The sequence below is a fragment of the Eptatretus burgeri genome, chromosome 1 (genome assembly GCF_056783735.1).
Source record: "Eptatretus burgeri isolate ZD-2024b chromosome 1, Ebu_testis_v1, whole genome shotgun sequence".
In the NCBI taxonomy this organism is placed as follows: domain Eukaryota; kingdom Metazoa; phylum Chordata; class Myxini; order Myxiniformes; family Myxinidae; genus Eptatretus; species Eptatretus burgeri.
The window spans coordinates 17,265,203-17,281,574 of record NC_140961.1 but is presented as its reverse complement, the minus strand read 5'-3'; the positions used below and the strand labels follow the sequence as shown (position 1 = coordinate 17,281,574).

At 39.3% G+C, this 16,372-nt stretch overlaps 1 protein-coding gene across 1 annotated transcript in view; it reads right to left on the bottom strand.

The window, feature by feature from the left end:
* The window catches only part of LOC147033942 (dedicator of cytokinesis protein 1-like), a 681,090-nt gene that overhangs the window by 29,421 nt on the left and 635,297 nt on the right, over window positions 1-16,372 (bottom strand). Inside the window, exon 50 of the mRNA XM_085873660.1 lies at window positions 9,628-9,691. Within this exon, the coding sequence (XP_085729786.1) occupies window positions 9,628-9,691 (64 nt within the window). The remainder of the gene's footprint in view (window positions 1-9,627; window positions 9,692-16,372) is intronic.

Sequence of the window (16,372 nt, the reverse complement as noted above, 5' to 3'; positions counted from 1 at the left end):
TAACCAGATTGTTTAATAAAGTCTTGGAAAGTGAGAGGATGCCGGAGGAGTGGAGATTAAGTGTACTGGTCCCCGATTTTCAAGAATAAGGGTGATGTGCAGAGCTGTGGAAATTACAGAGGGATAAAGTTGTTAAGCCACACCATGAAGTTGTGGGAAAGAGTAGTGGAAGCTCGGTTGAGAGGAGAGGTGATGATCTGTGAGCAGCAATATGGGTTTATGCCAGGAAAGAGCACCACTGATGCGATGTTTGCTTTGAGAATGTTGATGGAGAAGTATAGGGAAGGCCAGAAAGAGTTACATTGTGTGTTTGTGGATTTAGAGAAAGCTTATGATCGGGTGCCAAGAGAGGAGTTGTGGTATTGTATGAGGAAGTCGGGAGTGTTGGAGAAGTATGTGAGGATCGTGCAGGATATGTATGAGGACAGTGTGACAGCGGTGAGGTGTGCGGTAGGAATGACGGACCGGTTTAAGGTTAAAGTGGGATTGCACCAAGGATCGACTCTGAGCCCTTTCCTGTTTGCAATGGTGATGGACAGGTTGACGGACGAGATCAGACTGGAGTCTCCATGGACCATGATGTTCGCGGATGACATCATGATCTGTAGGGAGAGTAAGGAGCAGGCTGAATCGAGCCTTGAGAGGTGGAGGTACGCACTGGAGAGAAGGGGAATGTTAGTCAGTAGGAGTAAGACGGAGTACATGTGCGTAAATGAGAGGGAGGGTGGTGGTATGGTGCAGTTGCAAGGAGTTGAGGTGGGGAAGGTGGATTGGTTTAAATACTTGGGATCAACTGTCCAAAGTAATGGAGAGTGTGGGAGAGAAGTGAAAAAGAGAGTGCAGGCAGGATGGAGTGGGTGGAGAAGAGTTGCAGGAGTGATTTGTGACAGAAGGGTAGCTGCAAGAGTTAAGGGGAAAGTATACAAGACGGTAGTGAGACCAGCTATGTTGTATGGTTTGGAGGCGGTGGCGCTAACAAAAAGACAGGAAGCAGAGCTGGAGGTGGCAGAGTTAAAGATGCTGCGATCCTCGTTGGGAGTGACGAGGATGGATAGGATAAGAAATGAGTATATTAGAGGGACAGCGCTGGTAGGACGGTTTGGAGACAAAGTGAGAGAGGCGAGATTGAGATGGTTTGGACATGTGCACAGGAGGGAAACAGAGTATATCGGGAGAAGGATGTTGAAGATGGAGCCGCCAGGCAGGAGGAGAAGAGGAAGGCCAAAGAAGAGGTTCATGGATGCGGTGAGGGCGGACATGCGGGTGGTTGGAGTGTCAATGGAAGATGTGGAGGATAGAGCGAAATGGAGACAGTTGGTCCGCTGTGGCGATTTCCCCTAACGGGAGCAAGCCGAAAGAGGAAGAAGAAGATATATATATATATATATATATATATATATATATATATATATATATATATATATATATATATATATATATATATATATATATATAAATCTATCTATATATATATATATATATATATATATATATATATATATATATATATATATATATATATATATATATATATATATATATATATATATATATATATATATATATATATATATATATATATATATATATATATATATATATATATATATATATATATATATATATATATATATATATATAAATACATCTATGTATATATATATATATATATATATATATATATATATATATATATATATATATATATATATATATATATATATATATATATATATATATATATATATATATATATATATATATATATATATATATATATATATATATATATATATATATATATATATATATATATATATATATATATATATATATATATATATATATATATATATATATATATATATATATATATATATATATATATATATATATATATATATATATATATATATATATATATATATATATATATATATATATATATATATATATATATATATATATATATATATATATATATATATATATATATATATATATATATATATATATATATATATATATATATATATATATATATATATATATATATATATATATATATATATATATATATATATATATATATATATATATATATATATATATATATATATATATATATATATATATATATATATATATATATATATATATATATATATACATATATATATATATATATATATATTTATATATAAATATATCTATATATATATATATATATATATATATATATATATATATATATATATATATATATATATATATATATATATATATATATATATATATATATATATATATATATATATATATATATATATATATATATATATATATATATATATATATATATATATATATATATATATATATATATATATATATATATATATATATATATATATATATATATATATATATATATATATATATATATATATATATATATATATATATATATATATATATATATATATATATATATATATATATATATATATATATATATATATATATATATGCACACATACATACATACAAACAAATATACATCCATCCATACATATACCAGAGCACATCACTGCATCCACTGTCCACCAGTACTCCAGGGGCCTCCGTGTGGCCATCACCTTGGTAGATGTCCAGCCCATCCCCATCTCTTAGAGATAGGACATTCTCGGCACCCAACCAAAGGGACCACCTCAGGTTAATCCAAGGAGACCACCATCTGGTGAACGACACCTCAGCACCACCCCGACACACGCCACGGTGTGTTTTGCGGAGTGAAGTGTTTTGTGGTGGCCGGAGTACAAAACCTGCCACCAACCTCCTCGGGAAGGTAACCAACTACAGGAGGACATCAACAGACACAGTTGGCACCAGATATGGATGGCCGTTTAGCTCACAAGGAACTCCTCCACCCTTTGACAGGCTTTGTATTGAATCCTGCTGGCTGTCCATGTCCATGCACCTTCTATACCAGGTGGACTAGGTGGGGGCAGCTGGTTTAGTCACCAACACTTGACCATGACCCAATGATTTACCACATAAACATGAATACAGGCAGATGACACAATCCATAAAGATCGTTAATTAGTTAAAGATAAGAGCTCGATTTTTTTGTTTACAAATGTAGGCTCTTGGAATAACAGGGTGACAGATGTAAATGCATATACAAGGAGAGATGGAAGAGGGGAGGGACTGTGGAGGGAGTGTGGAGGGATATGGATAGGGGGAGGGAGTGGGAGGGAGGTGTAGAGAAGGAGAGGGAAGGAAGGGAGAGGGAGGCAGAGACAGGGGGAGAAAGACAGACACACAGACAGTAATGACTTGCAGGTAAGAGGGGTAGGCATGGAGAGAGTTAACTTCGGTAGAAAAATAACAAAAAAGGATGGAAGATGACATGAGATGGCAGTGTACTGCCATCAACAACCCTTGCAGGGCAAACATAGAATGTGCCGACTCAGAGAGGCAGTTCCACAGGTGGAAGAAAAGAGGAACAAGGAAGGATTGGAAGTGAGCTTTCAAGAAGGATTTTTTTTATAACAACAATGCAACAGAAGAATGCTCATTCCTTCGTGGCCAACCCAGTTTCCAAAAGGTTTGATTCCAAATATTTACGACTGCTACCTTTCACTCTATTTGAACGCAGAACCACTGTGATGCCAATTCGGTGTCAAAACCATGAGTGTTCTGCACCATATGCTCATAAAATATATTTGTCCACTGATGATATGACATTATGAGCTCAGAAACTAATTAAGATTATTAACTGCCCAAGCGTAAAGTAAGTTATATTAAGAGACAAAGCTATGGTAGCATGAGTGTCTAAGTGATTTTCAAGGATTGGTCTTCGTTTGAAGTCCCACGATCCCCAACTTTTGGCGAAAGTTATTTGATGTTGCCCACCAAAATTATACTCGATCTTTCAATAAAACCATGCAAGCAGACAAAAAACAAACTCTGCATTCAAGGTCTACAATTTTGGAGCAGCTTACCTGCAATTTCATGTTGTGTTGAGACCACTATGAAGCATACTGCAAACAACTTGGCAGCGATGTTTTGTTTTCAGTCATGGTATTCAACAGTTTTCTTTGAAGTTGGTCTTTTTTCAATCTGTTTCCATTCTCTGATGGTGAGCCAAGTCCAAATCGCCTACCTTAGATGAGTTAAGTGAATTTTTTGCAAACCTATGTGAACATTGCACACTTCCTATTTTGAATGCACTCGTCGTCCCGACGAGTTAGGGAGAAAATGCACGAATCGAGATGGAGACTCAAAAATCAATATCTACACTATCTAAGCCCAGCAGACTTGGAGGGTTCGAGACAAAGAAAAGGGACATCACAGTGAAAGGGTGCTGGGGTTGAAAAATTGCGAAAAACGCAGAAGCAAAAACAATTTGAGATTTTTTCTGAAGACAGAGGCTCACATCCATTAAGATAACGATAGCCTTCAACTGGGATTATTAGTAAGAGGTGCACTAAAGCCTTTTTGTTATAACCATGAAGGAAAACAAATGGCTATGGAGGGATGAGTAGGAGGGCTTGGGTTTGACCGAGACTCGACATGCCAACGAAGACTAAGGGCTGCCGCACACTCGCCGACGCAATGCGACGAGGTTGTCGGCAAGAGTTTCTTTAAAAATCATGTAATTTGTGGTGGTTTACGAGCCTCGTCAACTAGATTTTCGAGTGTGTCAGCAATAATCATAAAAGTTGAATGTATTCAACTTTTACGATCGATCAGTTTTCCGCGACGATCATGCATCATGGTTGTGGTGTGCACCAGTCTCCAACAATTGACGAAGCAGCGAAATGTATTGACCAATTAAACTTAACTCTCAGTAGCTTCTGGCCGAAGCTTTATATCATCTGCAGCATTAAAAAAAAAAAACAGAAAAAGTTGTAGCTTTTGTGAACTATGAAATTCCAAAATGTACAATGAAAGTTCAATGTCGTAGCCTGAACCTGATCTTACTTTCCTGTGTTTAACAATCCTTCAGAAACAATAAAATAATGCGATTGTTGGTACATTGTGTTATATAATATTTAAATGACAAAGACTCAGGCTTTGAACAAGACTAAAGACGATGATGGTTCATGAGCGGTATTTGACAATGGAGATTGTTTCAGAAGTCAAGGATGAGACAATGTGATAATGTTTGACGAAGTTATAAAAATGATCAACATGATGTGGTACGAGTGACAGGTTATTAACTGCAAAATGTCGAAAACCCGGTTTCGTTCAACAACTTTCAAAATTTGACCTTCACATTACCTTTAAAGGTCACAAAATAATGTTGTGGACATTAAAATAAGGAAACAGGATACGTGATATAGCTTATTGGAGTTAGTTCGTCGAAGAAGATCGAAAACCCGGTTCGATTCCCACAACTTTGAAAATTTGACCTTTGTGAACTTTAAAGGTCAAAGGTCAAGGATTATGGACTTTGGTGCAAAACTTTCTCTGGAATATTTCAGGAACAATATAACGTCATATTGGCATTTTGCACTCCTCGGATTATCCATACTTTGATGAAATCAGCGTAACAACAAACTTGAAGGGGGCGCCACAGGCAAGGTGTTCGAGATAGAGCAAAATGGTTTCAAGACTTTAGGTGGGGAATGACCTCAAGATTATGCATAAAAATATCGTCATCTTAGCTCTCAAAGTTTGGGCGGTCGTATGATTTTTATGTCAAAATTCGCAATTTTCTAAGTTCGTGACCTTGTGACTTTGACCTTGGGACGAAAATGAAAAATCGAGCTCTGTGGGGCTATGCAGGTGCCATTGGGCTAACCGAATACCAAAACCCCTGCCAGATTCGACAAACCCCCTCGGAGAAGATGTAACTTGAAATCGGCTGCCCCCTAAAACACATGTTTTTTGGGCTTGGCTCCGCCCATAATGGGCGCAGAACACCAATTCTCAGGAAAACACAACTAGATCATGATATAAACCTCCCACCCAAATTTTATCAGGATCGGATCAAAGCCCATGGAGCTATGCTCGGGACAGACAGACAGACGTACAAGGCTGTAGGCGGACATGGGTAGTCGACTACCCAATAGAACCTGACGCGATGGGCCCGTTCGATGGGGAATGACCTGAGGATTAAGCACAAGAAAATTCATCATTCTCGCTTCAAGGGTTAATGCTGCAGATTGTTTTTTCGTTAAAATACCCCCACATTTAGAGGTTTTTCAGCCGTTGCTAGGCAACGGAAGGGTCCAAAGCAATAGTTCTTTCTCACACAGAACTAGGACATACCATGAACCTAAAATACCAGTTTCATGTATATCTGACTCATAGTCTCTGAGATATAACGAACTTCGTTTTTTTTAATTGTTTTCGACCAGGGTTCATTCAAAGTCTATCTTCTCCGACAGTTTTCATAGGATCTGGCTGGAAATTTTTGACAATATGGCTGAATGTACTGCCCACAGTTGGCCGTGGCCCGATTTTTGATTTTCGAAAAAATATATTTTTTTATGATTTAAAAGTCCCGTTGCGAGGCAACCAAAGGGGCGTTAGCAACCAGTACCTACGCGGCACAACGAGGTCATAAACTGGTCCTACCACCCAAATTTAATCAAAATCGAACAACTGCAAGGAGGTCAAAAACCCCCGACAAACACACACACGGACAAACCGACACCACGACCAACAAATAAGGGGAGATAAAAATAAAAATTTAATGGGAAAAACAAATTTTTTTCGAATTTTATTTTTTTCGACTCGAGCGACTACCCAACAGACAGACAGACAGACGGACAGACAGACACACACTAATAACGAATATAGTGGTCACTTACTGACTCGTGAACCAATTACATTGCCATATACCCACTAGGTGTGTGTGTGTGTGTGTGTGTGTGTGTGTGTGTGTGTGTGTGTGTGTGTGTGTGTGTGTGTGTGTGTGTGTGTGTGTGTGTGTGTGTGTGTGTGTGACTCCTTGCTCCCGGTATGATGTTTGTGACAAGCCAGCACTTTATAGTGCCAAAGCAGCAATGCTTAGAGCTTTCACCCTTCTCATGCATCCTCACCTTGCATTTCCTTTTCATCGCCATTTTGTTTACCGAAAAGAGAGACATTGTCAATCGCGTAGTGCGAGTCAAGTGTGCAGCAGTCTCTCACAAAACAAGATTGGACAACACTAATTGCCGACATTGTTGTTGCGTTGCGTCGGCAAACATCGGCTATTGTGCGATGGCTTGAAGCCAAACATAACATGCCAGCATCAGTATCATGAAGAACTAGAACTGTACTTGTAGAGCACATGGTCTCGCTTCGCGTATTCATTCAGAAGAAAAACACTATCGTTAAGGCCTAAGTCACATTTTCTCTACGGCGAGGATACGGCGGCCGTACGCCCTCTGAATTGACAGAAACGTGTGGCGGCCGCAGAGTTTCTGCGGTGGCCTCAGGGTGGCCCTACGCCGTTTGGCTATCTTTTACAGGCCGTAGGGGTCGCCGTAGAATTATAACGCGGAGTTATAACTTTTTTTCATTTCTACGTTCGCCGTAGCAATTCGACAAGTCGAAACAAGAGCACCGTTAAAAAAAAAAAAAAAAATGAACCCACTCGTTACCGTCCGTCTGGCTGCACGTTCGCCTTAGGGCCCCCCTGCGGTCGCCTTTCGGGCACCTTGAGGCTACCTGGCGTCTGCCTTGAAAATTCTATGGCCGCCGCAGGGTCCCCTTAAGGTCACCGTGCGACATCAAATCAAAGACCGTACGGCACCCCCACGTTTTCTGTCTCCACAATTTCTAAATACCCCGTGCGGCTACCCGAAAAATAAAAACATGTGACTGCTACATTGTGTGACGGTGGAAATACTGCGGCCGCCGTATAATTGCTAGTGGCCGTAGGTTTTGGAGACCCCACGGCCGCCGTGGCAAATCTGACTTAGGCCTAACTGAACACGCTACTGTAACGGGCCACTGCTGTTACGGCCTGCATTCCTGAATCATCGATGCACCCTATTATGTCACGTAGTTTCTTGGCATGGGTTATGAATGTCATTTATGTAATTTTTCACTCACATCCGGTCATCGATCAGATAGATAGATAGATCAGATAGACAAAGTTTCAGATTTTTCGGATAAATATTTAAATTCAAAACAATTATGGCTGGAATACCACTGCACTGATGATGTCATTATTATCACCTTATATACTCCATGATGCCTGGTGTTGGCTTAATGGTTAGGGTTGTGGGTTTGGGATCCAAGGATCCTGAGTTCAAATCCCACTTGGTGTTGAATTAATACCAGGTCGGGGTTGACTCTGCCTGTCATCCTTCCGAGGTCGGCAAAATGAGTGCCGGCTTGTTGGTATCCTGTGTCGGAGTGACGACCCCTCCAGGATTGTGTCTAATATGTAAGGAGACTGCTTATGCAGCACCAACGCTCTGCACATGGTCCCATGTATGGTCCCATTGTATGTATGTATACCCCATGAGGAGTTGATGATATATGCCAAGTTAAAAATTTTTTCGATGAATGGTTTTTGAAAAATGTCAAAATTTTTCCTTTAATCCAACACCGATGCAACAATCCAACATTTAATCCATGTGACCTATGATGTCAGAATTAGCAACAAAATATTATTCATGGGGAGTCCCTCATATGTTTAAAGTTCCTCATCGATCAGACAAGCAGTTGAAAAGAAAACCATTTTTAAAACACAGACACACACACAGAGACAGACAGACAGGGACATTGCAATAGTCTGGCATCCCTCCATGGTGAGACTAAATATCTACAATAATGAATAACAAATATGCCTGAACACACATGAACATGCAAACTAGAACGGCACTCGGTTGAGAGCATACCCCTGCCAGACTGAACAGTTTCCTTTTTGTCTCCCACTGATTGGCTGGATATGCATCCGAACCTGAACTGAAATCAAATTGGCTTGTTGTCGTCAACTACCCAACTCATCCACAAAGTTTCGTCATAACCCATCCACAACTTTTTGAGATATCATGCTTCATATCGTTTTTCACCCCATCCCTCAATGATGAAGAATAACTTTTAAAGTAAAATATTCCACTATCTGGATCTGGATCTTCACCAAAAATTGAACCATTTTATCTTTGTCAAACAGCAAACCTGTCCACCAAGTTTCGTCCGAATCCGTTGATAACGTTTTGAGATATCTTGCCAAGTCTCGTTTTTGGCCCCGTCTCTCAATGGTGAAGAATCACTTTAAAAATTCTCGTATCCGGATCCTATTTGAACGCAGAACTACTGTGATGCCAATTCGGCGTTAAAAGCACTGGTGTTTTGTACCAATTCGGATCCACATCTTCATCAAAAGTGAACCGAATCATCCTTGTCACACGTCCAAGCTGTCCAGCAAACTTTGCCCAAAGCCGTTCATAACTTTTTGAGATATCTTGCTCACAGACATACAAATAAACACACAATAAGAAAGGGGTTAAAACACAACCTCCATTCACCTTTGGTGACAAGGGGGGAGGGGGGGGGGTAAATGTAAGTCTGCATGCACACCTGTGCATGTATAAGTTAAACAACAAGTGCACGCATACGCACGCACACACACAAGTGTTGCGTGGTTTTCTACAATAGAAACAAGTGACATACTTGCAATCGTAGGCACGACTACTCTCCTGGGCACTGCAGTTTCTCCCCCTGTATTGTGTGCACCCTGCGGAAGGGAGGATACAGGAAAAAAAAATGTCTGTTACCAATGTGTACACACCTCAAATCCAATGTGATACATGCAAGACAACAAACCCAACTAGAAGGGCACACCGTGGAGTGCATACGTCCGCCGCGCAATGCCTGATCCACGAGAACATATCGGGCAAAATACATTTTTGAAATATCAGGATATATATATATATATATATATATATATATATATATATATATATATATATATATATATATATATATATATATATATATATATATATATATATATATATATATATATATATATATATATATATATATATATCGTTTTTGGCCCTATCTCTCAATGGTGAAGAATCACTTTAAGGATTAAATAATTCTCATATCCAGATCTATATTCAGAATAGAGTCTTTGATGAAGAGAGCAATTCCTCCACCAGGACGAGGCTCAGGTCTGTCATACCGGAGGAGGGAGTAACAAGGGAGAGACACTTGGGAGTCAGAGACGTCTTGAAGGTGGAAAGTTTCTGTTAAGCAGATTATGTCTGGTTTGTCAGTGGCAACATGTATGAAGAGATCTATCAGGTTTGAGCGAAGGCCTCAGATATTTGAGGTCCACCCTGTTAAAGAAGAGGGAGGGAGGAGGCATTGGGAGCAGGGGAGGGTAGGACGAGGGGGGAAGGGGAGGTAAGGAGAGTTGTTGAAAGAGTGCGGAGGATTGCAGAATAGCTAGGAGAGAGGGCCGGATGAGGAGGAGAAAACGCTCAGTGGTGATGGGTTGAAATACAGTGGGGAGTAATAAGAGAGTGGGCAGAGGGCAGTTAAGATTGGAGGAGGTGGAGTAATGAGATGGAAGAGAGAGGGCAGGGGGAGGAGTCAGCTTTGTGGATGTGACATGGGGGGGAGCAATTTTGAGAAGGCGGAGTGAGAAGGAAGATTACAGTGAGAAGGGTGAGAGGGGAGAGTTGAGGGAGAAGGCTGGGGGAGGGGGGGAGGTGAGGGAGAAGGGTGAAGTGGGAGAGCTGAGGGAGAAGGGTGAGGAGTGAGTTTTTGAGAAAGGTGAGAGGGAATCTTGGAGGGTGAAGAGTGTAAAGGTGGCTTTGAGAGGGAGGGGTGAGAGGAAAGCTTTGAGATGGAGGCAAGACGATGAGAGCAGGCAGGCCAAGGTGCAGGAGGGCAATGGGACAGGTGGGGAGAGGGGAAGGATGAGACTTGGTAGTGGTACGGTGAAGAAGGGAGCAGGCAGGGGGAGGTACAAGATGGGAGGAGAGAGAGAGAAAGAGAAAGAGAAAGAGAAAGAGAAAGAGAAAGAGAAAGAGAAAGAGAAAGAGAAAGAGAAAGAGAAAGAGAAAGAGAAAGAGAAAGAGAAAGAGAAAGAGAAAGAGAAAGAGAAAGAGAAAGAGAAAGAGAAAGAGAAAGAGAAAGAGAGAGAGAGAGAGAGAGAGAGAGAGAGAGAGAGAGAGAGAGAGAGAGAGAGAGAGAAAGAGAGAAAGAAAAAAAAAAAAAAGAGAAAGAGAAAGAGAAAGAGAAAGAGAAAGAGAAAGAGAAAGAGAAAGAGAAAGAGAAAGAGAAAGAGAAAGAGAAAGAGAAAGAGAAAGAGAAAGAGAAAGAGAAAGAGAAAGAGAAAGAGAAAGAGAGAGAGAGAGAGAGAGAGAGAGAGAGAGAGAGAGAGAGAGAGAGAGAGAGAGAGAGAGAGAGAGAGAGAGAGAGAGAGAGAGAGAGATAGATAGAGATAGAGATAGAGATAGAGATAGAGATAGAGATAGAGATAGAGATAGAGATAGAGATAGAGATAGAGATAGAGATAGAGATAGAGATAGAGATAGAGATAGAGATAGAGATAGAGATAGAGATAGAGATAGAGATAGAGATAGAGATAGAGATAGAGATATATATATATATATATATATATATATATATATATATATATATATATATATATATATATATATATATATATATATATATATATATATATATATATATATATATATATATATATATATATATATATATATATATATATATATATATATATATATATATATATATATATATATATATATATATATATATATATATATATATATATATATATATATATATATATATATATAACTGTAAGGTTAGAATGGAGCCCACAGATGTTAGAACACCACACACTTTGCGACAGAGGAGGAGCTGATACGGAAGCAAAATGCAGTGAAGAGGTGCTAAGAGAGGAGGTAGGATGAGAGGCAAGATGGGAGGGGTAAGAAGAGCGGAAAACAGGTGAGCGGTTAGGAGGAGGTAGATTTAAGGAGGTGGGGTGAATTGGCACTGAAGTTGGGAAAAAAGGATGATTTATGGAACACGAACCATACATTGTAAACTGAGATTTAAAATCTTTTTTAAAGACATAGATGTGATAAAGGACATTACTTGAGGGATGCAATAAAGGAGAATTAAGAGAATGGATTAAAGAAATGTTGTCACAGTGGGGCATTTTAGACACAGGATGAAGGAAAGGTCAATTTGAAAACAGTCTTTTGAATAATAATAATAATAATAATAATAATAATAATAATAATAATAATAATAACAACAATAGTGATCTATGATAGAATACAGAGAACCACACGTGTGAAAGAGGAAGTTGAAACATTTTAAGAGGCGTTTTTTTTAAATTTTTTGATAAAGATTCGGTAAGAATAGGAAAAGGAAAGGTTGAAGAAAAAAAATCATGAAGGTTGTAATTGTGAATTTGGGTTGGCAAAAGCAGAAGATGCTACATCGGCAGAAGAAGAGGGAGGAAGAAGAGTCGGTTCAGGAATTTTCCACAAATTTGTATTTGTCATTCAAAATTTATCAATGGGATAAAACTTCCAAGGGAAAGGGAAATATTTTAAATTTCTGAAGTTGGAATGCCGAAGTAAATAATGAAGCACAGTGAATGAGGATGATGATGATGACGATGACGATGACGATGACGATACAAAAAACATACAGCAGGCACGCCACGGGCTCGTTGGGGATTGCCATTGTAAGCACTTATTGTGCACGATGCATTACAATGGGGAAAAAAGCAAATCGCTCCATCACCGGTGAGACTGTAATTACAAAAAGGCCAGTTGTGAAATATACTCGGCCTCTTCTCTGACATTCGGCAGCTTGCAAATCAACACTCAGGCCTCAGGTAGAGAATGACAGAACCAGAAACAAGGGCACAGGTTAGTCAAACGAAATTTGTGGCTCTGAGCCATGACTGTCAACAGCCCATCTGCCAAGGCATCAAGCAGATTGAGGGGAATCAGCAGGGAAAGGGAGACTGGCAAAATCACCACCTTCCTTTTGATGCGTTCGGCTTTCGATCAAGTCGAGCTTCGAGGTTGTCTAATTCAAATAAACTCAGCTCGTATCAGAATGTACAATCATCATTCTTATGGATGTGGTAGCCAAATGGTCAGGATCATGTACTGACTGACTTCCCAGAAGTTGGAAGTTAGAATCCGCCGATAATCGGTGACCTTGTGTTCGGAGCGTTCGCCATGAGTCTGGGAGGTCGGTGGTTCGATTCTGAATCCAGCCGAGTCATATCAAAGTCTTTAAATATGATACTTGACACCAACTTGGTTGACGTTCAGCATTTGGAGGATAGAGCATGGATAAATCACGTGGGTTGGCATCTCTTTGGGAGGGAGATTTCTCTTTTTCCTAAAAAGCATCACCACTACTATATGGTGCCACTAGCACCCAGAGTGTTACAGGAAGTAATTCCCTTCCTCATGCAATGGCTGTGTTTGTTTGATGCCAAGTCCTGTGTTGTCTGCTTTCTCTGTTTGCATGTGAATGCATGATTACCTCCGCCACCGACGGTGGACAGAGGTAATGTTTTCACCAATGTCTGTCTGCCTGTGAGCACGAAATCTGAAAAAATTGTTCCCGAATTTCGAGGAAATTTGGTGGACAGGTGGGGTGTGCGACAAGGACGAAATGGTTAGATTTTGGTGAAGATGCAGATCCAGATTCAAGAAATTTTAAAGTGATTCTTCCCCATTGAGAGATAGGGCCAAAAACGATATGTAGCACAATATCTCATGAAGTTATGGATCGATTCGAACAAAACTTGGTGGACAGGTTGGATGTGTGATTAGTACGAATTGTTTTGATTTGGGTGAAGATCCGGATTCAGAAGTGAGAATTTTATATATTTTTTTTTCAGTGATTCTTTGCCATTGAGAGATTGGGCCAAAATCTATACACTGTATAGCATGATATTTCAAAAAGTTTTGGATGGGTTATGATAAAACTTGGTGGATGAGTTGGTTAGGTGAAAAAAACAAGCAGATTCGATTTTGGTTCAGGTACGGATCAAATTCTGGCCTATCGGTGGGATACAAAATGTAAACTGTTCAGGCTGGTGGAGTTATGCAATCTACCGAGTGTCGGTTCTAGTTTGTGTGTGTAATAGCTCTTCTATGAGACTTACCTATGAAGTGCAGGGGGAAAATAAGGGAGCAGTTTTGAGGATTCGGAAGCCAATGTCCTCCCTTTGGAACGATGGTCCCACTCGTGGATCATCATTGAAAACCCAGATGACTCACTAATGAAATTCGTGAAGAGAGTTATCTACTTGCCCCAACTGGCGTGGCATACAAGGAATGACAGTGCTGAAATATCCCCCCCCCACCAAAAAAAAAAAAACGAAGGTGAATGTCACATTTAAAATTACTATCTGGCAAAGTTGATCAAATAATGTTTCGCGAGTACTCCAACCAAATTCATGACTCGTTGCTCGACGTATAATTAGCATTGCGTGCAGGTGAAAAGTGCAAAGGATGTGCATACAGCACGTGCTTGATGAGCCAATTGTCCTCCTCCCTTGTCCAAGTTTCCTTGACCATCACACTCATCATGATATACATATAAAGGTCAGTTCATGTCTGTGGCACATGTGCCACCCATTCTGCAGGCCACGTCCCCACTCCTCTTTCCCGGCATCACAAACACAGTCCATTAAACAGGCCACGCCTTTCCCTCCAGCGGCCCAGACATTGCCGCCATATTTTTCACTCCTCATAGCTCTGAGGTTTCGTAGGCCTCTGGTGTACATTTGAAGACTGAACAACGCGTCTTCTGTTGTACCGTTTTGAGGAAACAAAGGTATATTTTGATTACAACTCATACAGAGGAAATGTGGTAATGCATGTTTTGTTTGCCCAATGAAGGTATGTTCTCATCAGAGGAAAGAAAAGAGTGAAGTGTTTAATAAATAAATTTTAAAAATTGGATTTTTTTTCGAGTTTTTAAGGCTGAATTGTGTGCAAGTACAGGATTTATAAACAAACTGTATTTCACATGTGCACAGACACGTAATTCACGTATTATGTGAAGCAGATTAACATTAGAGATGTATGTAATTAATTAGTCGGAAGGCCGGGGAAATTCACGAGAGATTTTTGTAATGCCGCCACCGACGAAGTTGACAGAGGCATAATGTTTTCAGGTTGTCCGTCTGGCTGTCTGTCCATCCAGACGTGATAGGTTTTCGTTACCGCGATAACTTAAAAATGGCTGAAGGGATCCAAGTGAAACTTGGTACAAGTATGTATAAGGATGTATACATAAACTCATTAGATTATGGAGTTAAGAGGTTAAAGGTCAAAGGTCATGTCAGGTAAAAATGTGACATGTGAGAACAGCTGAAAGGATTTAAATCAAACTTGTATTGGTACAAGTATTATAATAATGTAATAATGTGGGCAGAGGCAAATCTGTCGATGTCGTGACATTGAAGAGTGCCATTCTAGTTACTTCTTCAAGAATTTATTATGTACACATACACCTTGGAATGTACACGTACACTTTCATACACTCAACATCACCTCTGACTTTATGTAGATTTAAAAAAAACTCAAACAACTGAATAAGGTATGTTTTCATGAGAACAACAATATTAATGATTAATATTTGAAATCTTTAAGTCTTTAATTAAAAAATTGTCCTTTTGTCGGCATTTTGTATGTACTGTATGCTAACAAGATGTCCACGGATGTGTTCAGTTACCAAGCAACTAGCTCGCACTTGTCAAGCCAGCCATCCTTATCAACGAGTTCAAACTGAGTGCTTGCTTGAGTGCTTTAGCCACTTTAGCCACATACACGAAGCTTGGTAACTGAACACACCCCAGATTCATTACATTGCGTCGAGGATAAACATCTATACCATGACTTCTTTCAGCCATATTGATGAATTCGTCCCCGAGGTGGCAGATTTCGAATATCACCGCAAGGTCAGCTTTGGTGTTATTTTCTCTTATCCTATTGAAGCAACAGGTCTTATTTGATATCTCCCATCTCTCTCTCCCCCCCCATATATATATATATATATATATATATATATATATATATATATATATATATATATATATATATATATATATATATATATATATATATATATATATATATATATATATATATATATATATTGTTGCGGATTCGCGCCCGCCGACGTGCGGACGGCCACGTAACTCGAATCGCGGCACGTCGCCCACCGGACGGACAATCCAGTCGTGACCCTCTCGGACTAACGCTGGGAACTAGTCACGGGTGGACCTTTCGGCCTCACCACGATCGTGCCAATCGGCCCCCCGCGTGGGATAGGGTTGCTCGCCAAATTCGACCTACCTAAGTACCCACACGGAGGGTAG